The sequence below is a fragment of the Pleurodeles waltl genome, chromosome 1_2 (assembly GCF_031143425.1).
Source record: "Pleurodeles waltl isolate 20211129_DDA chromosome 1_2, aPleWal1.hap1.20221129, whole genome shotgun sequence".
Classification (NCBI taxonomy): Eukaryota; Metazoa; Chordata; class Amphibia; order Caudata; family Salamandridae; genus Pleurodeles; species Pleurodeles waltl.
In genome coordinates this window covers 355642389-355668949 of record NC_090437.1, presented here as the reverse complement: position 1 = coordinate 355668949, position 26561 = coordinate 355642389, and the positions used below count along the sequence as shown (strand labels likewise).

Here is a 26561-nt window from a genome sequence, read left to right as displayed (position 1 = left end):
ACAGGTGAGGGCATATGTGCATGAGCACTATGCCCCTACAGTGTCTAAGCAAAACCTTAGACATTGTAAGTGCAGGGTAGCCATAAAGTGTACATGGTCTTGGTGTTTGTCAAACACAAACTCCACAGTTCCATAATGGTTACACTGAAATCTGGGAAGTTTGGTATCAAACTTCTCAGCACAATAAATGCACACTGATGCCAGTGTGGAATTTATTGTAAAATGCACCCAAAGAGGGCGTCTTAGAGATGCCCCCTGAATACCAGTCCGACTCCTAGTGCTAGGCTGACCAGTTTCTGCCAGCCTGCCACAACCAGGTGGGTTTCTGGCCACATGGGGAGAGTGCCTTTGTCACTCTGTGGCCAGGAACAAAGCCTGTACTGGGTGGAGGTGCTTCTCACCTCCCCCCCTGCAGGAACTGTAACACCTGGCGGTGAGCCTCAAATGCTCATGCCTTTTCTTACAGCACCCCAGGGCATCCCAGCTAGTGGAGATGACGGCCCCTCCGGCCACTGCCCCCACTTTTGGCAGCAAGGTAGGAGAGGATAATGAGAAAAACAAGGAGTCAACCACCAGTCAGGACAGCTCCTAAGGTGTCTTGAGCTGAGGTGACCCCTGCCTTTAGAAATCCTCCATCTTGAGATTGGAGGATTCCCCAATAGGATTAGGGATGTGCCCCGTCCCCTCAGGGAGGAGGCACCAAAGAGGGTGTAGCCACCCTTCAGGACAGTAGCCATTGGCTACTGCCCTCCTGACCTAAACACACCTCTAAATCTAGTATTTAGGGGCGACCCAGAACCCAGGAAATCAGATTCCTGCAACCTACACAAAGAAGAAGGACTGCTGACCTGAAAGCCCTGCAGAGACGACAACTGACTTGGCCCCAGCCCTACTGGCCTGTCTCCAGACTCAAAGAACCTGCACAGTGACGCATCCGACAGGGGCCAGCGACCTCTGAAGCCTCAGAGGACTGCCCTGAACCGAAGGACCAAGAAACTCCAGAGAACAGCAGCACTGTTCACCTACAGCAACATTTTTGCAGCTTTGAAGCACTCTTCCCGCCGGAAGCATGAGACTTCACCCTCTGCACCCGACGCCCCCAGCTCGAGTTCCAGAGAACCAACACTGCAGAGAGGACTCCTAGGAGACTGCGACCTCGTGAGTTACCAGAAACGATCCCCCTGCACCCACACAGCGATGCATGCAGACAGGATCCAAAGGCTCCCCCTGACCGCGACTACCTGGAACAAAGAACCCGATGCCTGGACCAAGCACTGCACCCGCATCCCCCAGGACGAAAAGGAACAGAACTCCAGTGTAGGAGTGACCACCTGGCGACCTTCTGCCTAGCCCAGTCGGTGGCTGGCCCGAGAAGCCCCCCTGTGCACTGCCTGCACCGCTATAGTGACCTCCGGGTCCATCTATTGACTTCTATTGAAAACCCGACACCTGCTAAGCACACTGCACCAGGCCGCCCCCTTGCCGCTGAGGGTGTGTTTTGTGTGCCTGTCTGTGTCCCCCCACTGCTCTACAAAACCACCCTGGTCTGCCATCCGAAGATGCAGGGACTTACCTGCTGGCAGACTGGAACCGGAGCACCCCTGTTCTCCATAGGCGCCTGTGTGTTTTGGGCCATTCTTTGACCTCTGCACCTGACCGGCCCTGTGTTGCTGTTGCGGTGACTTTGGGGTTGCCTTGAACCCCCAACAGTGGGCTGCCTATGCCCAGAAAACTGAACTTGTAAGTGCTTTACTTACCTGAGAAACTAACCAATACTTACCTCCCCCAGGAACTGTTGATTTGTGCACTGTGTCCACTTTTAAAATAGCCTATTGCCATTTTAACCAATACTGTGTATGTTACTGCTCTAATTAAAAGTTCCCTACTTACCTGTGTGGAGTACCTTGCATTTTATGTATTTACTTCAAATCTTGAATCTTGTGTTTCTAACATAAATTAAGAAAATATATTTTTCAATATAAAATCTATTGGCCTGGAGTTAAGTCTTTGAGTGTGTGTTCCTCATTTATTGCCTGTGTGTGTACAACAAATGCTTAACACTACCCTCTGATAAGCCTACTGCTCGACCACACTACCACAAAATAGAGCATTAGAATTATCTAATTTTGCCACTATCAACCTCTAAATGAAACCCTTGGGCTCTGTGCACACTATCTCTCACTTTGGGACAGTATATACAGAGCCAACCTCCTACAGATGACTTATAGTGACAGTGACCAGTAGTGAAAGGGTGCATGCATTTTTTTACGCAGGCTGCAATGGCAGGCCTATAAATCCATTTGCATAGGTTCCAATGGGTGGCACAATACATGCTGCAGCCCATGTGGGGACCCCTGGTATCCCAATGACCGGGTATTTAAGGCAATCAAATTTAGAGCAAAAGAGCATGATCACTGGGGTCCTGGTTAGCAGGATCCCAGTGAAACAGTCTAAGCATACTCATAGTGGGCAAAAAGTGGGGGTAACCATGCCAAAAAGAGGTTACTTTCCTACACAACCTCTACCCCAACCCCAGAGGCTTTAAGTGGATCAACATTTTTAGGTTGGCAGTAATATACAATATGTTTCCATTTAGCTGCATAACACTGTCGAGTTGTAGGTCTGCGTGCTTCTTTAAGAATGTCCACACATTCAGAAGGAAGTTGGAAATAACCAAACTCTATGACTTCAGGAGCCATATTGAAAGATTGAGTGTTCTGGGGTTTGAATGTCTGATTTGACCTCTTATTTGAGTCAAAAGGTCCGGTCTGTTTGGAAGTTTGTGATGTGGTACCACAGACAGATCCAACAGCATTGTGTACCAAGGCTGACGTGCCCATGTGGGGGCTACAAGAATCATGGTGAGTGATGTCTGTTTCAACTTGTATACTAGAAATGGAATGAGTAGGAGAGGTAGAAAAGCAGAAGCAAATATCCCTGACCAATTCATCCATAGAGCATTGCCCTTGGACTGAGGGTGTGGATATCTGGGCGTGAAGTTTTGGCATTTTGAGTTCTGCAGGGGCGAAGAGATCTATTTCTGGTGTTCCCCTTAGGTGAAAGTACTTGTGGATGAATTTCCCATTCGTGGACTTGTTGCTGCATCTTGCTTAATAGGTCCACTAGCTGATTGTCCATTCCTAAGAGAGATTCTGCCAGTAACTGAGTGTGACTGTGAATCACTCACTTCCAAATTGTCTGAGCTAGAAGGGACAATTGAGATGATTGTTCTCCATCCCCCACCCCCCTCTGTTTTTGCAGATAATACATTCTTGTCATTTTGTCTGTACGGACTAACACAACTTTGTGTGAGATTTGTGTAAGGAATGCTTGAGTACTAGAAAGACTGCTAGCAGCTCCAAATAATTGATGTGATAAGTCTGTTGAATGGGATCTCATTTCTCTTTTATGGTGAGGTTGTTGAAGTAAACTCCCCCAATCCTTCTGTGATGCATCTGTTGTGAGAGTAATCTCAGGCACAGGTTCCTGAAAGAGCCACCCTTTTGAAAGATTGGTAGGATTCCACCATTGCAGAGAGCGGGGAGTCTGGTGGTCCAACAATACTAGATCCTGAAGATGACCCTGTGACCGAGACCACTAACGAGAAAGGCATTGCTGCAGTGTATGCACATGTAGTCTTGCATGGGGAACGATGGCTATACAAGAGTCCATCATCCCCAACAGTTGTATCACAAGCTGTACTCTGTAAGTATGATTCTCTTGTAATCAAGAGATGAGGTTTTGAAAAGCTTGAATCCTTACTGGGTTTGGATATGGTAATGCCGACTAAATGCTCAGAATCGCTCCCAGATGAGGCTGTATTTGTGAGTGTTAAAGATGGGATTTGAGGTAATTTATTGTGAATCCTAAATTGAGTGGAAGATTTACTGAGTGTGTGGCTGGCATGTTTGAATGGGATTGGCTTTAATGAGCCAATCATCCAGATATGGAAAAACGTGCATGTGTTGTCTTCTGAAGAATACTGCTACTACAGCGATGCATTTTGTGAATATTCTCGGGCTGTTGCTACCCCGAATTGGTAAGGCTTTCCTGCAATGACAAATCGTACATATTTGCAGTGTGCTGGATGTATGGGAATATGGAAATAAGCATCTTGAGATTTAGTGCTGTCATGTAGAGGAATGTATGGTGGAGTGGAAGTGAGTTCTAGACAATATCCATGTTAGGATAATTGATAGAACCCACTGACCTGTGGCGATGTTGTACCATTTACCATTGTGGATAAAAATTTACCAGTGTTTCTCGCACAGGAGATGTATGCGCTGTGGAGATTTGTAAAAAGTCACCGTTCTGTGGTAGATAAAGAACCTCTAGCCACAGATGTTTTACCTCTTCCTCGGTTTGATCCTCTTTATGATCCTCTAAAGGAAACTATTATAGAAATGTGCTCCCTGTTTTTGTTGTGAGATGGAAGGTTCTGTGGTTGACGCTTTGAAACCACCTCTAAATTGTGGGCTGAGAAAAGTACCCCTAGTGGGTGTGGTGTATAACACATCCATGGCTTTAGCTGTTTCAGAGTCCTTTTTAAGTGTTTCTATACTGGTGTCCACCTCTCGGCCAAATAGATGCTCTTTATGAAAAGGCATGTTCAATACTGCTTGCTGTACTTCAGATTTGAAACCTGAGCACCTTAACCATGCATGCCTCCTTATAATCACACTAGTATACAGCCCACGTGCTGCATCAGTGGCAGCAATTGATACAGAATGTTTTACTCAAACCGAAAATGTCAGCTATAAAATAGCTGGTGAGTAGTTCGACTCCGAAGTGTAAATCTAAATTTTTCGGCTCAATACTGAAACAGATTGGGATGTCTGTTTGGTCCTTGCTGAATGCATTTTGGTATTTTGTATTTTCGGTGCCGAGCCGGAAAGTAGGGCATCCGAATGTGTTTTTCGACTCCTACCATGGCCCGAGGACCAACGCAGGAGTCATTTTGAAAGTCTTTGTTTGCTACGATGGTGTTGATGTACTCATGTGCTACGCCGGTAGGGTGGATTGGCTCTTAACTTTTGGAATCTCAATCCGAATCCCAAATGGAAAAGGCTGAGTGGTGGCCTATTTCTTCCTGCGCATGCTCTTCTCCAAAGATGCAACAGTGTCTTCTGTTGCTTTTGATGCCATTTCTAGTCAACACGCTCTTTGGTCCCGGAGTATTTGGCAGGAAGAAGTGCTGGGGGCCGGGGCTACAGGAAGCCTGAAGATCCTTTGGAGCAGGAGCAAACAAGCATTGGTAGCTGCAAGAGTCGCATTGCACAGGGGTACTGTCCTGCAATTAAAGGCAAGGGCTTACCGTCTCCCAAGTTGGACAGATGGGAGCAAGGACCAATCAAACAACTTCAGACAACCACCTGTGATTCAGGATCTGTAGGAAAGTAGCCTCTTTTTGGAACGGTTACCCCCACTTTTTGCCTGATGTCAGTATGTATTTGACTGTGTTCAGTGGGATCCTGCTAACAAGGACATCAGTGACTGTGCTCTCTCCCTCTAATTTTGTTTTTTTAGGACTTTGCACACCCTACAATTGGGATACTGGTGCCCCCATATAAGTCCCTAGTATATGGTACTTCGGTACCCAGGGCATTGGGGCACCAGGGGTCCACCATGGGCTGCAGCATGTATTGTGCCACCCATGGGAGCACATGCAAAATGGGTCTGTAGGCCTGCCATTGCAGCCTGCGTGAAAAGGTGCATGCACCCTTTAACTACAGGTCATTGCACCAGGACACTAAGTCACCCCTATGGTAGGCCCTACCAGCCCAGAGGGCAGGGTGCAGCTACCTGTGTGTGAGGGCACCCCTGGATGAGCAGAAGTGACCCTGAGAACTCCAGCCCCATTGTACTGGACTTCGTAAGTGTGAGAAAGCCATTTTACCCATGCACTGGACACAGCTACATAATGGTAACTCTGAACATGGGCATGCTTGGTATCAAACATGTCAGAATCATACCTCAATACTGTTGCCAGTATTGGTTGTATGATTCCATGCACTTTGGGGGCTCCTTAGAGGACCCTCAGTATTGTTCCTGCCAGTCTTCTAGGGTTTTGCAAGCAGCCCCTACTGCTGCCACCCTCCGGACAGGTTTCTGCCCTCCTGCTGCTTGACCAGCTCAAAGGGTAAACAAAGGATTTCCTGTGGGAGAGGGAGGCAACACTCTCTCCCCATTGAAATAGGTGTGGCATGGCTTGGGGTGGGTAGTGGCTCCTGCCACGACAGGATGCTCCATCACAAACTGGACTTGGTCTCCTTCCTTTGCAGGTCATCTTCTACCAGAATACACCTTTGGGTTCTCCCAGTCTGGTTTCGGTCTTGCAAAATCCTTTTCCCAAGTCCTCTTGTTGGTTTTGGGAAAAACGAGGTACTTACTTACCTCTGCTCTCCTGGTCGTTGGTGCTCACTCTGGTACTCACCTACTTCCTCCAGCTCCCCTCTAATGACTCTACATCCTTGGTTGGAGGGGGCGGGGGGGAGGAACTGTATCTCTAATTCTTTTATTCAACTTACTTAATATATGGTTTGACCCTTCCCTAGGGCCCTCACTATTTTCTATTACTTTTACCAATGCTTATTTCTTATTATGCTTTTTACGGACTGTTAATGTGTGTATAATAGGGTGTTTACTTACCTCCAGTTGGGGGACTTCCTAACAGAATTCTAGTATTTGTGTTACTATGATAAAGTACCTCTATTTTTGTAAAATTGTGTGGTTCTTTCATGTGCAAAAGTGCTATGTGACTATAGTGGTATTGCATAAGTTATGCATATCTCCTTGATAAGTCTTGGTTGCTCATCCACATGTATGTCTAGAAAGCCCTGGCTTCCTAGACACTGCTTACACTTTACTAACAGGGGATACCTGGGCCTGGAATAAGGTGATGACACCATAGGTGCTCACCACACACCAGGCCAGCTTCCTACACAGCATACGAAGAAAGCGAGTACCAAGTGCAAATCCCACTGGGGCAAAATGGACAGGGTAGGCAGAAACATATGGTTAAGTGTAGGAGGCTGGCCTGGTTTGTAGTGGGTACCTATGGTGCTTACTCCTTATACCAGGTCCAGTTATCCCTTATTAGTGAAATGTAGGCAGTGTCTTGAAGCCATGCTCTCTAGAGGTAGCTGAGCAGCCAATGCTTTTCTAGGAGACATGCAAAGCTCATGCAATACCACTGTAGTCACAGAGTACTCATAAACATGAAAGAAAACACTAAAGTGTTACCAAAATAAATATACTTTATTGTGGTGACACAAATGCCAAACATACCATAGAGGCTATACTCCCTTAAGAGGTAAGTAATACACACATTATATACACTAGTATACAAAAAAAGTTGTGAAAACAGTGCAAACAGTGAAAATCACAATAGTTTGAAAAGGGTCTAGGGGGAACAAAAACCTTATCCTAAGAAAGTTGAATGCGAATGTTGGTTTCCCACCTAGGCAAGTGTAGTGTGTAGAGGGTCGTTGAGAGTGGAAGAAAACACCAAAGGTAAGTATAGAACCCACCCAGGAGCCCAGGAAAGTAGGAGTAAAATACAGTAACTTTACCAGAGCACACAAACACAAGAAAGAAGATTATGCAAGAACCAGAAGAGACAGCAAGACACCAACAGTGGATTCCTGGACCTGAAGGCCTGTGGAAGAAGGGGACCAAGTCCAAGAAGCACAGAAGAGTCCAGGGAGAACAGGAGCCCCTGCTAACCCAGATGAAGGTGCAAAAGAAGAACCACCAGTGAAGAACAACAGTCAATACTGCCCCCAAGAAGACTGATGAGGGTTCCTGGTTGGTGCAGATAATGTCCCATGCCGGATGGATGATTGGTGTCTGGTTTGTGTCGCTGGAGTCCGCCAACAAGCCTTGGCACACGCAAAGTTAGCGGAAAATGGCGCTGCCTGGAACCAGGAGGGACCTGGTGGACTCTAGCAGGAGGGGGACTCAGAGGGGGCTCTCCGCAACTCAGAGCCAACAGAAGACCAGGCAGCACACACAGGAGTCTCACAGCACGGGGACAAAGAAGGTGCAAAAGGAGGCCCACACAGCACTACGGCAAAGGTTCCCACACCGCTGGAGAACCACTCAGGAAGATGTCCGTCGCAGCATAGAGTGATGGGAGCTGGAGCTGCACGGTGCACGAAGAACTTAGTGGAAGGATGCCAACAAGCCTTGGCAACTGCAAAACATGCAGTGCACGGGGTATTGTCTGGCATGGAGAGGCAAGCTCTTACCACAAAAGCTGGACAGTAGGACATCAGGACCATTGGGAAAACTTCAGTCCACCACTCGTGATGCAGGATCCAAGCAGCTCGTCAGGAGAGAGGATCCACGCAGCTGGTAGTTGTTGTAGTAGGTGACTGCCAAAGCAGACAAGTGACTCCTTCACCCCAAGGGAGATTCTTTTGCTCTTTTGGTGCAGGCTGAAGACAGGCTGTCCTCTGAGGATGCATGACTGGGAAACAGTTGCTGGCAGGAGCTGAAGATACAATGTTGCAGAAGTTGTCTTGGCTTCTTTGTTGCAGTTTGTAGAGTTCCTGAAGGGTCCAGATGCTGTTTCTTCGGTGAGAAGTTGAAGTGGAGGATGCAGAGGATTCCTGCAATCCGAAACTGAAGAACCACCCAAAGCAGAGATCCTAAATAGATCTGAAAGTGGGATTGGTCACCTAAACAGGTAAGCACCTATCAGGGGAGGGCTCTAACGTCACCTGCTGGCACTGGCCACTCAGATGCTCCCAGAGTTCAATGCCAACTTGGAATCCAAGATGGCAAAACCCAGGGAACCTTTGGAGGAGCTCTGAACATCACCCATGAGGTGGTGATGGACAGGAGAGAGGTCACACTCCATTCCCTTGTCCAGTTTCGTGTCAGAGCAGGGACTGGGGGTCCTTGAACCGGTGTAGACTGAATTATGCAAGGAGGGCACCAAAAATGCCCCTCAAAGCATTTCCAGTGGCTTGGGGAGGCTACCGCTCCCAAGCCTGTAACACCCATTTCCAAAGGGAGCGGGGTGTAACAACCCTCTCCCAAAAGAAATCCTTTGTTCTGCCTTCCTGGGCTTGAGCTTCTCAAGCAACAGGAGGGCAGAAACCTCTCTGAGAGGTGGCAGCAGCTGGGGCTGCATGGAAAATCTCAGTAGGCTGGAATGGCAATACTGGGGGTCCTCTAAGGAGCCCCCAGAGTGCATGGAATCATACAACCAATGCTTGCAAAAGCCTTGGGTATGATTACAACATGTTTGATATAAAACATGCCTATGGTTGGAGTTACCATTATGTAGCTGGACATAGGTAGTGGCCTATGTCCAGTACACACGTAAAATGGTGTCCCCGGGAAAATGGTCCTGGAGGTCGTAGGGGCACCTCTGCTAGTGCAGGGATGCCCTCGCACACAAGGACTCTGCACCCTGCCCTCAGGGCTCGAGTTCCTGCTATAGGGGTGACTTGTAAGTGAAGTGTAAATTGCAGTGAAAGGGTGCATGCACCTTTTCACGCAGGCTGCAATGGCAGCCCTGCAGAAACCTTTGCATGGGCTCCCTATGGGTGGCAAAAGACATGCTGCAGCCCACAGGGATTCCCTCGAACTCCAATGCCCTTGGAACCTAGGTACCATATACTAGGGACTTATAAGGGGGCACCAGTATGCCAATTGTGGGTGAAATACTGGGTTAACAGTATCCAACATCCATATTTAGAGGAGAGAGAGTATAATCAGTGGGGTCCGGGTTAGCAGGATCCCAGTGAACACAGTCAGGCACACTGACATCAGGCAGAAAATGGGGTAACCACGTCAAAAAGAGGGTACTTTCCTACAGTAAAAACCTTGAGGAATCTCCTAACAATGGAGATCTAAACAAGGAGGGTTGATCTGGTAGTCTGAGGAAAGCAGAGATGGCAGACAGATAACCTTAAAAGGGTGCCCAAAGCAGAGCCCTCCTGGGCAAGAGAGAGGAAAAACAAAAGAACCTCAGACAGATATGCAGAAAAGGGATTAAGACTTGGTACACCATGCCACAAATTTGTTCCAACGACAGGCATATACCGTTGTGGTGTAGGGAAGCCTGGCTGCCAAGATTACATTACAAACCTCTGGCGGAAGGTCAAAAGCAGTAAACTGCCACTGTTCAATCTCCAGACGGAGACTGGACAAGTTTGGATAGAGAACGGTCCCCTGCTGCTGCGATAGAAGATCCTCCTGAAGAGGCAGTCTGAGTGGACGATCAATAGCCATGCCCAGAAGTTCGGGATATCATACTCTTCGTGCGAAGTCCAGAGACACAAGATTTACTTGGGCTCGGTCGCTCATGATCTTCTTGAGAACTCAGGGCAAAAGCGGTATTGGCAGAAAGGCATATAAGAGGCCAGAGTTCCACTCGAGATAAAAAGCATCACCGAGCCGCCTTGGAAACTCAAGCATGCAAAACACTTGACATTGCGTGTTCTCTGCAGAGGCGAACAGAACTAACCAAGGCTCTCCCCACTGCTGAAAGAGACCTTGCGCCACTTCCGGCTGTAGACGTAATTCGTAATTGACCATGCAATGACCGCTGAGTTTGTCTGCTCTGGCTTTCAGAGAGCCTGCCAAATGTTGAATCACCAGAGATATGGCCCGACTATCCAGCCATATCCAGAGGCACAGAGCCTCCTGACAAAGGGTCCTCAACCCCACCCCGCTTGTTGCAGTACCACATGGCGGTGGTGTTGTCTGTGAACACCTGCACCACTTTTCTTTTGATAGGGTGCAGGAATGCTTTCAATACAAGCCTAATTGCCCTGTGCTCCAGATTTGATGTGGAGCTCGGACTCAGCCGGAGACCAGACGCTTCTGATCTCCACGTCTTGCATGTAGCCACCCCATCCCAGGAGTGACGCACCCGTCACTACTGTCAGGTCTGGTTGGGGAAGCAAGAGGCATCTGCTATGGACTCAATTACGTTTCGAAAGCCACCATTGCAGATCTTGTGCAGTTCCTTCAGATATCTGGACCATGTCGGACGGATTCAACTGATGCTGCACCCACTGGAACTTCAGGTCCCACTGCAGAGCCCACATATTCCATCTGGCATGTGTGACAAGCAGGATGCAGGATGCCATGAGGCCCAGCAACCTCAGAGTCTCTCACTGAAACCCAGAACAAAGGCTGAAACATCAGTATCATAGCCGGAATATCCTGGACTCGCCGCTCAAGAGGACAGGCCCAAAACTACACTGTATCCAGAACACCTCTGATGAGAGGGAGTCAGGTGTGATTTCAGCATGTTTATAGTGAATGCAGGAGATTCATTGTAGTCTAAAGGTGGGAGACGACCTCCTGAGGCGAGCTCACCTTCAGCAGGCAGTTTTTGAGGTAGAGAAAGACTGAAACCCCGAGCCAGCGCAGATGAGCTGCGACCACTGCCATCACTTTCATGAACACCTGAGGGGTACTGGTAAGGAAAAGGGGAGCACGGTAAACAAAGTGCTTGTGACCTACTACAAACTGCAAGTAAAGTCTGAGCATGCAGGACGGGAATGTGAAAGTAGGCATCCTGCAAGTCGAACGCTACCATCCAGTCTCCAGGGTCCAAGGCAGATAGGATCTGAGCTAGAGTGAGCATTTTGAACGGCTACTTTCTGAAGAAGAGATTGAGGGACTGGAGGTCTAGGATAGGCAAAGGCCCTTGTCCTTCTCGGGCACCAGAAAGTAGCTGGGATAAACAGGACCTGCTTCAGGCACACAGAACCTTTCTATGGCTCTCTTGGCCAAGAGAGACGAAACTTCCTCAAGGAGAAGTGCCAAGTGATCCTCTGTTATCCGACTGTAGGATAGTGGCATGGCCGGAGGGGTAGTCTCTAAGGGGAGAGAGTAGCCCCTTTGGACGATTTGCAAAACCCACCTGTCCTTTGTGTTGGATTCCCAGTGGGGCAAGTGACAGAATCCTGCCACCAACTGGCCCTAGATAGAGAGACAGTTGAGAAGGTCTGGAGGCTGCTGGGAGGGTTGGGGGGGGGAATTTGTTGGACTGGGTTGACCGCTGACTTCCTGATCCAGGGGCACATTGGATCCTGCTTCTTCGGCCACTCAGAGGCTGGGCAGCATTCGCGGCACAGTGGATGGATGGAAATGGATGCAGTTGGGCCCCATTCAGTAGCCACGAAAGGAGCAAAAAGTGGAGTGAGAGGGGAGAGGAGCAGCTGTGAGACCAACGGACCAAGTCATAGCCCGGGACTCCTTAAAGCGCTTGAGCGCGGAATCTGCTCTGTCTCCCAAGAGATGGGTGCCATCGAAGGGCATGTCAATAAGCAATTGCTGGACATTGTCCTGTTGACAGGAGCCCCTGTGGTTTAGACTACGTCCCCAGCAGAACATTAATGAGGGCTTCATTAAAGGGCAAAAGGGGTTCAGACCTAGAAGCCCTGGGCTGAGGAACACACAGGCAATAAATGGTAACACACACACACACTCAAAGACTTAACTCCAGGTACAATACGTTTTTATATAGAAAAGTATTCTTTTCTTAATTTATTTTAGAACCACAAGACTCAGATTTCAGGTAAGTACATAAATTGTAAGGTACTTGGCATAGGTAAATACAGAACTTTGAATGAAAACAGTAATGTACACAGTTTAGCATAAAATTGCAATAAGCTATTTTAAAAGTGGACACTGCAAAATTCAACAGTTCCTGGGGGAGGTCAGTGGAGGTTAGTTTGTCAGGTAGGTAAAGCACTTACTACGGGGCATAAGGAGCCCACTGTTGGGGGGTTCAGGTCAACCCCAAACACCCAGCAACACAGGGCTGGTCAGGTGCAGAGGTCAAAGAGGGGCCCAAATAACAGAGGCACCTATGGGGGGGGGGGGGGGGGGGGAGGAAAAGAGAGAGAGAGAGAGAGAGAGAGAGAGAGAGAGACAGAGAGAGAGAGAGAGAGAGAGAGAGAGAGAGAGTGTGTGTGAGTGTGTGTGTGTGTGTGTGTGTGTGTGTGTGTGTGTGAGAGAGTGTGCGTGTGTGTGAGAGTGTGCGTGTGTGAGAGTGTGTGTGTTCCCCCCCCCCCCCAAACAGGCACACAAAATACACCCTGAGCTGCACAGGGGCAGCCGGGTGCAGTGTTGTATCAAGGCGTTGGGTTTTGTATTGGAATCAATGGAGAGACCTGGGGGTCACTCTGGCGATGTAGGCAGGGCACAGGGGGGCTTCTCGGGCCAGCCACCAATGGGGCAAAGATGAGGGCCGCCTACTGGTCACTCCTGCACCGGTAGTTGGTTCCTCTCGTGCCTGGGAGCTGTGGGTGCAGTGCTTCTTCCAGGCATAGGGTTCTTTGTTACTGGGCAGTCGCAGTAAGGGGGGTCCTCTGGATTCTCTCTGAAGGGGTCGTCGTGGGGGGTGCAGGAAGGTAGTCTCAGGGTGGACCTGTCGCTGGAGTCACCTGGAGGTCCCCTCTGTGGTGTTGGTTCCTCTGGACACGTGTCAGGGGAGTCTGGTTCAGAGTTTTGGGGACTCATGCTTCAGGAGTGAGGTGGGAGTCCCTTTAAAGAGGGTTTCTCTTTGTTGCTTTGGACGGATGTCACTGGGCCCGCTGGTTGCATCCCTGTTGCAGGTTCTTTTAATCTGGAGACAGGCCGGTAGGGTTGGGGCCAAAGCAGTTGTCATCTCCTCCTTCTCTGCAGTGTTTTCAGGTCAGCAGTCCTTTGATAGGTCGTAACAAATCTGTTTTTGGGTTCAGGAACGCCCCTAAATACTACATTTAGGGGTGTGTTTAGGGCTGGAGGGCAGTAGCCAATGGCTACTGTCCCAGAGGGTGGCTACATCCTCCTTGTGTTTCCTCCCTTTGGGGAGGGGGGCATCTCCCTAATCCTCCATGCCAAGATGGAGGATTTTCTAAGAAAGGGGTCACATCAGCTCTGGACATCTTAGGGGCTGTTCTGGACTTGCTGCCAAAAGTGGGGACTGTGTCCAGGGGGTTTGGGGGGGGGGGGGGGCATCTCCACTAACCTGTAACACCAGGCTTGAGCCTTTGAAGCTCACCATCAGGTATTACAGTTCCTAATCTTTCTAATAAACAAACTATACATGGAGAGACTCAAACCCACTAGCAATCTGCATTTAAAAATAACCCGGCAGCAAGCCAGTAACTTCTAATGTACTGTCCAGTCCATCTTTAAGAAGGAGACTTTCTTGTTTTCGCTTAAGGCCATGATGTAGGAACGCACCCTCTTTTTGGCATGTTTACCCCCACATTTTGCCTGCTATCATTATGCTTAGACGGTTTTCACTGGGATCCTGCTAACTAGGACCCCAGTTATTGTCCTCTCTCCCTCTAAGTTTGGTTGCTTAGGACCTTGCACACCCCACAACTGACATACTGGTGCCCCCATATAAGTCCCTAGTATATGGAACCTAGGTACCCAGGGCATTGGGGAACCAGGGGACCCCCATGGGCTTCAGCATGTATTATGCCACCCATGAGAGACCAAGCAAATTGTGTCTGCAGGCCTGCCATTGCAGTCTGCATGAAAAGGCACATACACCTCTTCACAACAGGTCACTGTAAGTCACCCCTATGGTAGGCCCTCCTAGCCCAGAGGGCAGGGTGCAGATACATGCGTGTGAGGGCACCACTGCATGAGCAGAGGTGCTCCTATAAACTCCAGCCCCATTGCACTGGACTTGGTAAGTGCAGGAAAGCCATTTTACCCGTGTACTGGACACAGGTCACTAACTGCGTCCAGCAACATAATGGTAACTCCGAATCTGGGCATGTTTGGTATCAAATGTGTCGGAATCATACCCAAACACTGTTGCCAGTATTGATTGTATGGTTCCATGCACTCTGTGGGCTTCTTAGAGGACCCCAAGCATTGCTCCTACCAGTCTTTCCGGGCAGCCTGGGCTGCTGCCAACTCTCAGACACATTTCTGCCCTTCTGCTGCTTGACCATCTCAGGCAGAGGAAGGCAGAACAAAGGATTTCCGGTGGAAGAGGGAGGCAACACCCTCTCCCTGGGAAATAGGTGTTACATGTCTTTGGAGGGGTAGCCTTCCAAAGCCACCGGTATGCTTTGAAGGGCACACTGGTGCCCTTCTTGCATAAACCTTTTTGCACCACTCCAGGGACCCCTAGTCCTTACTCTGGCATGAAACTGGACAAAGGAAAGCTAAGTGACTCACTCCCCTGTCCATCACCACTCCAGGGGGTGGCGCTCAGAGCTCCTCCAGGTGGCCACTTGATCTGCTATCTTGAAACCAAGATGCGCAGAGGTTCTTGGGAGCATCTGAGTGGCCAGGTCAGGTAGGTGACATCACAGCCCCCTCTGATAGGTGGTCACCTCACTAGGAAACCAATACCCCTTCTTGGGCTATTTAAGGTCTCCCTCTTGGGTTGGTCCTCAGTTTCGACATGCAAGATTCCAGCATGACTCCTCTGCATCATTTACTTCACCTTCTGGCCACTGAAACTGCAACTGGACTCTTCAGGAACTGAAACTGCAACTCAAGCGATGGATCCGCTTTGCAATATTGTTTCCCCGGCTCCTTCCAGCAACTGCAACATTTCCCCGGCTGTGCATCCTCCGATGTTGGCGCAACTTAAGCCTGCACCAAGAAGTAAGAAGTAATCTCCACTGGAGTGAAGAAGTCCCTCTCCTGTATTTGCAGACACCAGCTGCATCGACGGATGGCTGCGTGGATCTGCATCACAGGTTGTGGTCTGGAGTAGTTCCCTTTGTCCTTTCTGCCAGCTGACCAACTTGAGAGACGGTAAGCCCTTGCCTCTCCTTGCAGGGCAGCACCCCTGAGCACCACAACTCTTACAGCTACCAAGACTTGTTTGCTTCTGCTCCAATAGATCTTTAGCTTCATATAGCCCTGGTCCCCAGCACCTCTTCCTGCAAAGCCCAGTCTCTTCTCTGCTGCTCCAGCGACATGGGACTCCTCTTCAGATGTGCTGCGTGAACCTCACTGCAACTTGCTGTGCCTGCTGCAAGTGGGCTGCCTGTGGGGCTGCATCTGCTTCTGTTGGCATGCCAGACTTGGGAGGGTCACCCCGGACTCTCCTCCAAGGGTTGAGTCCCCTGGAACTTGTTGGTCTTCTTCAACCTTGCAACTGTTCTTTTTATTCTCCAGCATTTGCCATGGCTTGTTAGTTATTTTTTCCTGCACAATTAACTAACAACAACCCAACAGCTGATGTGGGACACCATCTGCATCACTTCAGGGGCTCATCTTCCTCTCCAGAGCTGCACAGCTGGTCTTCTTTGTCTGCCCGTGTCCTGCATCCACAGCAGGGTGGCTAGTGGCTCCTGTCACGACCGGACACTCCATCACGTACTTGACTGGGTCTCCTTCCTTTGCAGTTCCTCTTCTGCCAGAATCCACCTTTGGGTTCTTGCAGTCTGGTTTGGGAATTGTACAATCCTTTTCTTAAGTCCTGCTGTTGGCTTTGGGGAAAACCAGGTATTTACCTCTGCTCTTCTGGTCGCTGGAGGGGTGGGGGGAGGGGAGGTGTCGGTCATCACTGGTACTCACCTCTTTGGGTTCGTCGTTCCTCCAGCTCCCCTCTACCGATTCCACATTCTCGGGTGGGGGTGCTGTATTTCACATTCCACTTTCTTAGTCTATGGTTTGGCCCTCCTCTAGGACCGTCACTATTTTCTAATAGTTTTGCCAATGCTTAATGCTCCGTACTGATTGCTAATGTGTATATAATTAGTGTGTTTACTTATCTCCAGTTGAGAGGGCTGCCTAGTAGCGCTCTAGCATTTTTGTTACCATAATAAAGTACCTTTATATTTGTAGCACTGTGTGGTTCTTTCAAGTGTGATAGTGCTGTGTGACTATAGTGGTTTTGCATAAGCTTTGCATGTCTCCTAGGTGAGTCTTGGCTTCTCATCCACAGCTACCTCTAGAGAACCCTGGCTTCCTGGACACTGCCTACACTTCACTAATAAGGGATACCTGGTACAGGGTGATAAAACCATAGGTGTCCACCACACACCAGGCCAGCTTCCTACACGTCACACACTAAGCAGTAACTGAGCAATCTGATGATCTCTGCACTGCACCACGGAAAATTAAACATTGGCTACAATGCAGCACCGTGAACTACTGTAGTAGTATTCCTTCACATTCCCTATTCTGCAAAGACAACAACATAAGTCTAATCCATCAAATCTCAAACAAACTGACAGACTGCAGTATCCTCAGCCAGTTATAAAAGCTAGATGGACAAACATTGTTCAATGGCCTTAGGTCATACTGTATTTTACAGATAGGCCAAACAATTATTTCATAGCATGCAAAATAATGCTAGAAAAATTGTTTGTACAACACTATGTGTATTTGTCAAAACAGATGCTCCCATAGCATTGTGGGTACACCAAAGCCCACTGCCATGAATATATAGGGATTATAAATGATTCAACAATGGAAGACAGAGCACGTTATCAGTACACAAAGAACTTACCCAAAGAACCATAGCAATAACTAAACGCGCATTAAAATGTAGCCCATTCTTGTCAGTATGACAAGACAAAAAAACGTTACTAAGAGAACATATTCACATACCAAGTTGTCAAAAAAGGGTGGAGATTTAATATATGTAGACTTAGGATTCCATGTGTAGAGTTGATCTGATGGAGCATACAGGTTATTCCAGGATTCATTTACTTTCTGAAAAGAAATAAAGTAAGGTTCTTTTATTTACATCTAACATTAAAACCAAACAATGTTATATTAAACACTGTACATGCTCAATGACTAAAGAAACCGTAGATACATCGTCTAGTAATAGCATTTCACAGGTTGTTAGAACACTTAAGACTGAGTTATACATTAGAAAAGGGTGACCTTCCCAAGCAACCTTTACAATAAAAAATAATCATATCAACGTAAGGAAAAAACAGATATCAACATTGCAATCCTGAAACACTGTAGCATAATACATTTTAAAAGTTATTCATTTTGGTACGGGAAGGGAAAAACATCAAATGTTTATCATTAGTCAAAGGTTCTTCAATTAGGTGCTGCCATCTCTCCAATCTTGCATGCAATAATCCCTTTAAGGTTAGAATTTTCCCCAATATTAAGTAAAGGTTCTTCTTTGCTAAAGTTAAGCAGGGGAGATCAGGAGAATTATCCTAGTATTTTCCATATAAACATGAAGTCCACCAAGGCAACTTAACTGCCCTTCAATCAGTTTAGCCTACTTATTATTCCTGCAATTTCTTATCTAGTTGACATTTAGGTAGGATGACACTCCACAACAGGGTTGCATAGTGAGTTAGCAACTTTTATTCACAGATGTAAGGGCACAGGTTTCAGACCCTCATACATAGCTGCTCTTTTTGCTTCTTTTTGGCTTTGAATATTAACAGAATGGAAACTCATCACGAAAACTAACAGCTAACGAGACCACATTTCTGAGGAAGAGGAGGTTCCAGCTGAGGTTTCAGAATGAAAAGATCCCAGAGCCTTGAAAGACTGGAGTGATTATGCTGAATGAGAGAAGGGGAGGCTTAGCAGTGCTGTTTGGTGGCACTCCGTATTTTGGCCATGACTATGCCAGTTTAGTAATTTTGAAGTCTCTAATCCATCAAGTGACTGGGTAAGTTCTTTCTGTTCAAGCAGAGGCCAATTCATTTCCTCACTAACCTGGCTTTTGTTCTGAGGATATTCTGGTCAGCTAGCAGCTGACCAGAATGAAGTTCATTGCCTTCATGGAGGTATACAAAAGCCAGCAGCTTCTGTTCATCAGCATAAATGCATTCAAGAGGCACCCCAACAAAGCACATCTTCAATATCTACCACAGCCTGTGCAATGAAGAGGCTCTACAAAGAAATGTAGCTGCTATCAGGGACACTGTGACAAATCGTAGTTCTTAGGAGTACAAAAATATATGTAATGCATGTTTCCATCTCAAAATCTCTGGAACACTCATTTTATATACCCTTATAACCCCCTATTAACATCTGTTTTTACATCAATAAAAACATCTGGAGTCTACTGAGCTGGCTGGCCAGGCCAACAAGATAAAAGCCTCCAATTCATCTAGGGCTTCTATTCACCATCTATCCTAAAACACAGTCCCTACTCTAAGATGGACACAACAAACATGATACATTCCTTACTTCATTCTAGAGTCGGTACAGGCCTCCGAAATACACCATTATCTCCACCTATTGAAAGCCACGGTAAAAGGAGACAGCATGCCAGCGTCTGAAGAAGTGTCCAGTCCACTGGCCTCACCCAAGTCCTGTGCCCAGTCCAAAGATGGGTCATCTTGGTATTCATAAGGGTCCAGGGACCCCTCCAATCCTTCCACAAATTCATACCCAGAAGGAAAAGGGTCCAAATCCGACCTGTGGTGAGTAGGACCAATCAAAGACTGAGGTGGCGTCGGCCGACACCGATCCGAGTCAGTCATCGGGTTGCTAAGGATCGGGTCCACGTCAATGGTGGCCACTAACGACATCGGGAGCGTCGACATCGAACTGGTGCAGGGGAAGGTCTCAGTGGTACGATCGGCGTCGGTGCGGATCCAGAGTGGACCTCGGTGGCCGGAGCCTAAGCCACCGGGTGTGGGAACCTGAAGGCCCCTCGGTCGAAACCCTTGGGCCCAAAGGCGCTGTATCGATCCGTTCAAAAATTAGGCGCATGGCCTCATAGAACTCCTGTAATTAGGCGGGGTCGCTCCGGCTCCCGGAAATTCGGGGAAGCGTGCAGCGGACCCAGGAGCAGGCTCATCAGCTGAGCGAGGGGGCGAAGTCGAATGGCAATGGAACCGATCCGACTTCTTCTTACCTATGCCCGAAGACTTGGAGGACGAAGAATGGTGGTGGCTCCACGAACGGTCTCCGGACCATCCTCTTGATGAGACCGAAACCTACGCGGAGTCGACCGCCGGGCCGCCATGAGCTTGAGGGACCACTCCCTCAAGGCCTTCAAGTGCATGGCCCGGCACTCTAAGCAGAACTCTAAGCAGAACTCTAAGCAGAACTTTGGGTCGTGGTCGAGCTCCAAGCACCACAAACAGACCCAATGCGGATCAGTTACCGACATCATGCAGTAACAGTCCTCGCACAGCTTGAAACCGGTCTTCGGGGACATCCTCGAAAACACCAAAAATGTCACCAAAAACTCAACAAAAGTGTTGAAGTCGGTCAGAAAGAGACCAGGGTAGCTCTCTCCGGATCAGCGCTTGGCACGGAAAGAAAATAACTTACATCACTGCATTGAAGCGGCGTCTATGTACTACTCCCAAAGTCATCACGGCGACTACGACGCCCGCAGAGTCGACAGACGCCACCTACTGACAGGCAAAGGTATTGCTTGAAGAAAAAAATCTTCGGATCCAGTCTGACGCCTGGTGGAAAATTCTGAGGTAAGGAATCTGCAACTAGAAGTCTCTATCAGATGTGTTTAAGTATTAGAAGCTGGGAGCGTACATCGTAGGGCACACAAGCCTAACAAGATAAACTGCACAAAACAGGTGGTCACATGTAGAATCAACTCTCATGCATTCAAATGTTTTTCTTCAATCACAGTAAACACATCAGAAATGTGTCATGTCAGTCATGCACCTCCTTGTGGGGCTATGCTAGGATCACCCCTTCTCATGTCTACTGAACATCGATGCATGTGGTCAGAGAATCTCTAGACATTTGTAATTTAATTTACAATGGTCTCTCCAAGAACTAATTACCAGGCTACAAAGTTACGTTTCAGTTTCAGACCACGAGAATGTGCCTAAATCAATGTGATAGTGAGTGTAGGAAGTTGGCTCTGTATATACTATCTCAAAGTAAGAGATAGTGTGCACAGAGTCCAAGGGTTCCCCTTAGAGGTAAGATAGTGGAAAAATTAGATAATTCTAATGCTCTATTTTGTGGTAGTGTGGTCGAGCAGGAGGCTTATCAGGAGGGTAGTGTTAAGCATTTGTTGTACACACACAGGCAATAAATGAGGAGCACACACTCAAAGACTTACTCCAGGTCAATAGGTTTTTATATTGAAAAATATATTTTCTTAATGTATTTTTAGAACCATAAGTTCAAGATTTTAAGTAAATATATAAAATGCAAGGTCCTCCACACAGGTAAGTTAGTAACTTTGAATTAGAGCAATAACATACCGTTTTTGTTAAAATGCCAATAAGCTATTTTAAAAGTAGACAGTGCAAAAATCAACAGTTCCTGGGGGAGGTAAGTATTCGTTAGATTGTGAGGTAAGTAAGACACTTACAAGTCTCAGTTCCTGGGCATAGGCAGCCCACCGCTGGGGGTTCAAGGTAACCCCAAAGTTACCACACCAGCAGCTCAGGGCCGGTCAGGTGCAGAGGTCAAAGAGGTGCCCAAAACACATAGGCGCCTATGGAGAACAGGGGTGCTCCGGTTCCAGTCTGCCAGCAGGTAAGTACCCGCGTCCTCGGGGGCAGACCAGGGGGGATTTGTAGAGCACTGGAGGGAACACAAGTAGGCACATAAAATACACCCTCAGCGGCACAGGGGCGACCGGGTGCAGTGTGCAAAGCAGACGTCAGGTTTTGTATTGGTTTCAATGGAGGGACCCGGGGGTCACTCTAGCGGTGCAGGCAGGGCACAGAGGGGCTTCTCCGGCCAGCCACTACCTGGGCTAGGCAGAGGGTCGCCTGGGGGTCCCTCCTGCACTGAAGTTCGGTTCCTTCTGGCCCTGCGGGTGCAGTGCTTGGTCTAGGCGTTGGGTCCCTTGTTACAGGCAGTCGCGGTCATGGGGAGCCTCTGGATTCTCTCTCTGCAGGCGTCGCTGTGGGAGTGCAGGGGGGTCGTCTCGGGCTACTCACGGGGTCGCAGTCGCCAGGGAGTCCTCCCTGCAGTGTTAGTTCTCTGGATCACGAGCCGGGAGCGTTGGGTGCAGAGTGTGAAGTCTCACGCTTCCGGCGGGAAGAATGAGGTCTTTGAAGTTGTAGAAAAGTTTCAATTTGTTGCTGGTTGTTTAACAGAGCCGCTGCTCACAGGAGTTTCTTTGTCCTGGGATTCAGGGAAGTCCTCTGAGGCTTCAAAGGTCGTTGGTCCCTGTTGGAAGCGTCGCTAGTTGCAGGCTTGAGTCAGGAGACAGGCCGTTAGGGCTGGGGCCAAAACAGTTGTCGTCTTCCGTCGTCTCTGCAGGTTTGTAGGTCAGCAGTCCTTTTTAGTTCACGTTGCAGGAATCAGATTTCCTGGGTTCTGGGGTGCCCCTAAATACTAAATTTAGGGGTGTGTTTTGGGTCTGGGAGGGCAGTAGCCAATGGCTACTGTCCTGGAGGGTGGCTACACCCTCTTTGTGCGTCCTCCCGGTGGAGAAGGGGGCACATCCCTAATCCTATTGGGGGAATCCTCCAAAACTAAGATGGAGGATTTCTAAAGGCAGGGGTCACCTCAGCTCAGGGCACCTTAGGGGCTGTCCTGACTGGTGGGTGACTCCGCCTTGTTTTTCTAATTATCTCCTCCAGCCTTGCCGCCAAAATTGGGGGCAGTGGCCAGAGGGGCGGGCATCTCCCCTAGCTGGGATGCCCTGTGGTGCTGTAACAAAGGGGGTGAGCCTTTGAGGCTCACTGCCAGGTGTTACAGTTCCTGCAGGGGGAGGTGAGAAGCACCTCCACCCAGTGCAGGCTTTGTTCCTGGCCACAGAGTGACAAAGGCACTCTCCCCATGTGGCCAGCAACTCGTCTGGTTGTGGCAGGCTGGCAGAAACTGGTCAGCCCCACACTACAAGTCGGATTGGTATTCAGGGTGCATCTCTAAGATGCCCTCTGGGTTCCCTTACAATAAATTTTACACTGGCATCAGTGTGCATTTATTGTGCTGAGAAGTTTGATACCAAACTTCCCAGATTTCAGTGTAGCCAATATGGAACTGTGGAGTTCGTGCTTGACCAACTCCCAGACCATATACTCTTATGGCTACCCTGCACTTACAATGGCTAAGGTTTTGCTTAGACACTGCAGGGGCATAGTGCTCATGCAACTATGCCCTCACCTGTGGTATAGTGCACCCTTCCTTAGGGCTGGAAGGCCTGCTAGAGGGGTGACTTACCCATGCCACAGGCAGTGTGAGGTTGGCATGACACTCTCAGAGGAGTGCCATGTCGACTTGGTAATTTTCTACCCACCAGCACACACAAGCTGTGAGGCAGTGTGCATGTGCTGAGTGAGGGGTCCTCAGGGTGGCATAAGACATGCTGCAGCCCTTAGAGACCGTCCCTGGCACCAGGGCCCTGGCTACCAGGGCTACCATTTACAAGGGACTTATCCGAGTGCCAGGGCTGGCTGTGCCAATTGTGGAAGCAAAGGTACAGTTTAGGGAAAGAACACTGGTGCTTAGTTAGCAGGGTCCCAGCACACTTTCAATCATAACTTGGCATCAGCAAAGGCAAAAAGTCAGTGGGTAACCATGCCAAGGAGGCATTTCCTTACAGTGAGCACAAGCATCCACTAGACAATATTTGTGTGTGCTGAGCAAAACAATGGTTCCCTTTGTAACAAGCTGCTAATGTCCACCTGATAACTCAAAGAAAAGTATAAACTTAGTGTTCTCTCTGAAACACTTTCCCTTGGTGGGTGGGGAAAAGGTATCGGGTCAATTCCCTTTGTCTTACACTAGATTTCTCTACCTTAATAAACAAGTCACTTACCTTCTGCAATGCCTTATCTGGTAGAGACTATTTGCAGATTCATTATCTTAGAATATTCCACAAGGATCAGACTGGATCTAGAAATTCTTCTAATCAGTCCAGATGTGCACAAGTAGGAGGCATTTTTCGGCTCCACGTGGCATCATCCATGCCAGAAATGACACGTGTCATGCCTATATAGATGCTACCCCAGCACACTGAACTTAGTTTCATGAGCATTTTCTCCACACCAGAAATACAGAGCCATAGTAAAGTCCTTAAGGACCTCTTCAGGTAGAAGTCACATCCCAGAACAGAGAGGATTGGAGGGTCAGTATGGCATCTGTGGCTAATTAGAGTCTCTACCAGATAAGGTGTTTGCAAAAGTAAGTAACTTTTTCTGAACGGATAGAGACTTCTAGTTGCAGATTCCTTACCTAAGAACAGATACCAAACCAATGTCTCCCCAAAGGTGGGTCTGCAAACTGTTTGCACTAGAAAGTCCTGGAGGACTTAACAGGTGAAATGCTTATCACGCCAGACCTGACTGTCTAGAAAGCATTTTGTAGATGTGTGCACCAATGCCCACATCGTTGCCCGACAGATATCCAGGACTGAAATGCTGCCGTTGTTGCAGCCTTGGCCCTGGTGGAATGAGTCCGCAAACTCTCAAGGACTTGGGGCCAGATGTAGCAAAATTTTGCGAGTCGCAAAAGGCCCGAATCGCAATTTGTGACCCCGCAAAATCGGAAATGCGATGCAAAAAATGCATTTCCGAATCGTAAATTGCGCCGCGAGCCATTACCGACTCGCAAAAATTGCGACCCCATTGTGCGACCCACAAATAGGAAGTCGCAATTTGCGAGTCGCAAACCATATGAAAAAGGCACTCTCAAATAGCGACTAGTCGCAAAAAGCCCATCCTGCACACCCAATTTACCACTAACTCAGAGCAGGTGGTAACTAGAACCAAAGTATAAAAGGAGACCCAGAAGGCACCTGGGTGACTCAAGATGGCGGAGATATATGTGATAGCAAGGAGGAGGAGAGCCCACGCCGCACAGCAGATGAGGAGGAGGAGCCAGAGACAGGAGAAGATATACAGAACCAGACAGACACTTTTCCAACAAACTGAGGAGGAGATATATGATAAATACAGACTCAGCAGTGCAACAATATTAGAATTAATAGATCTACTCAATCTGCAGCTTCAACGCCAGACTGTGCGTGGCAGCGCCATCCCCACACATGTGCAAGTGCTATGCTCACTGCACCTCTTGGCCTCGGGAAGCTATCAAGTGGTCATTGCTGTGGCAGGTGGGGTATCTCAAAGTGCACTCTCACGGTTCTTCAGAGCATTCCTAGATGCCATACTCACACACATGTCCAGATACATATACCTACCCATGAATGAGGCAGAAATCAACAGCACCAAGTTGGAATTCTACAGGATTGCCAACTTTCCGCATGTAATAGGGTGTGTAGACGGGACACATACAAATCTGCCCTCCTGCAAATCTGGAATATCTGTTCCGCAACCGGAAGTGTACCCACTCACTGAACATCCAGGTGGTATGTGACGCCCATTATGTCATCACTGACATGGTAGCCAAATTTCCAGAGAGTACACATGATTCTTACATTTTCAGGAACAGTGGGATACACCAACGCCTAGAACGTGGGGAGTTTGGAGACGGATATCTCCTAGGGATAGCTGAATACACCTTGCAGACATACACACACGTCAGTGTGGAACCCATCCATGCCCAGCTAACATTGTTCATTTTTGCCAAACATGTGACAGTGCTTATGCACTACGACCATGGATACTTACCCCGTACTTAACACCCAGCAATGAGACAGAGAGGCGATACAACAGTGCACATAGGAGGACCCGAAATGTTATAGAGAGGACCTTTGGACTGTTGAAGGCAAGATTCAGATGCCTCCACAGAAGTGGAGGTGCCCTCCAGTATGCCCCAATAACAGCATTCAAGATCGTTGGCGCATGCGCTATACTGCACAACATTGCCACCAGACGTGGGCTACATCTCACCCCTGAAGACCCAGATTCGGAGGATGACGAGGAAGAGCTACCACATTGCCATCATGGGGATAGAAACATTGCAAATCAAGGCAGACAGAGACGGGACCACATTGCAAACCAATACTTTGGAAGGTATGTGCTGCCTGTCACCACACACACGAATGTCACACACAAAGAGCCCAGGTGTGAAGTGTAATAAACAAGAACTTTAATGAAGTGAACCAAAAAACTATAGAACTGAACTATTGATCAGGGGCTGTAAATGTCCACCTGCTATGAGGACGCATTAACCTCATGTGCCTCAATTGTTCGTAAGTGCGTAGCTCAAATCCTACGCCTGGGACGCCGAGCATGGCTAGTGCCTGGAGCGTCTGCAGATCCCTGCGGTGCACTGCCACTACGCAAGACCCTGGTGTCTGTGGCAGATGCACTACTGATAGTAGAGCCCTCCTCACTATCTTGCGGCGTGTCTGCCGCGCCCCTAGCCACCTGTCTTGCCTCCATCATGTCCACAGCGTGGCTTATCTGTCCCAGGCCGCGAGCCACATCGCTGGAAAAGTGGCCCATGTCGGCCTGTAAACTGACTGTGCGGCGTGACAGCCCTGTAGTATTCAGAGCCAGGCGGACGATGGAGGCAGCCATGCGGTCTAAACGGTGGATTAGTTGGCGTTCATGGCGCCTTGCACTCTCTCTCTCTCTCCGTAACAAGTTCAGTCACTAGTTGCCTGATGGAGAGCGCAAGGTCACCTACATGACTGTTCAGGTTTTGAAGGTCTGTGAGGACCTGTGCCAGCCCTGTTGTCTGATTCCTCTCCATTCGCCGCATGGCCCCTGATATCAGTCTCATTTGCCTTGTCTGCAGGCGCTGACCTTCGATGAGTGCTGCCTTGGCGGCGGACA

At 48.6% G+C, this 26561-nt stretch overlaps 1 protein-coding gene across 3 annotated transcripts in view; it reads right to left on the bottom strand.

The window, feature by feature from the left end:
* Positions 1–26561, bottom strand: part of ACO1 (aconitase 1) — a 616249-nt gene that overhangs the window by 224321 nt on the left and 365367 nt on the right. For all 3 annotated transcript variants that reach the window (XM_069239660.1, XM_069239672.1, XM_069239665.1), the window contains one exon: positions 17554–17658. In XM_069239660.1, the coding sequence (XP_069095761.1) occupies positions 17554–17658 (105 nt within the window). The remainder of the gene's footprint in view (positions 1–17553; positions 17659–26561) is intronic.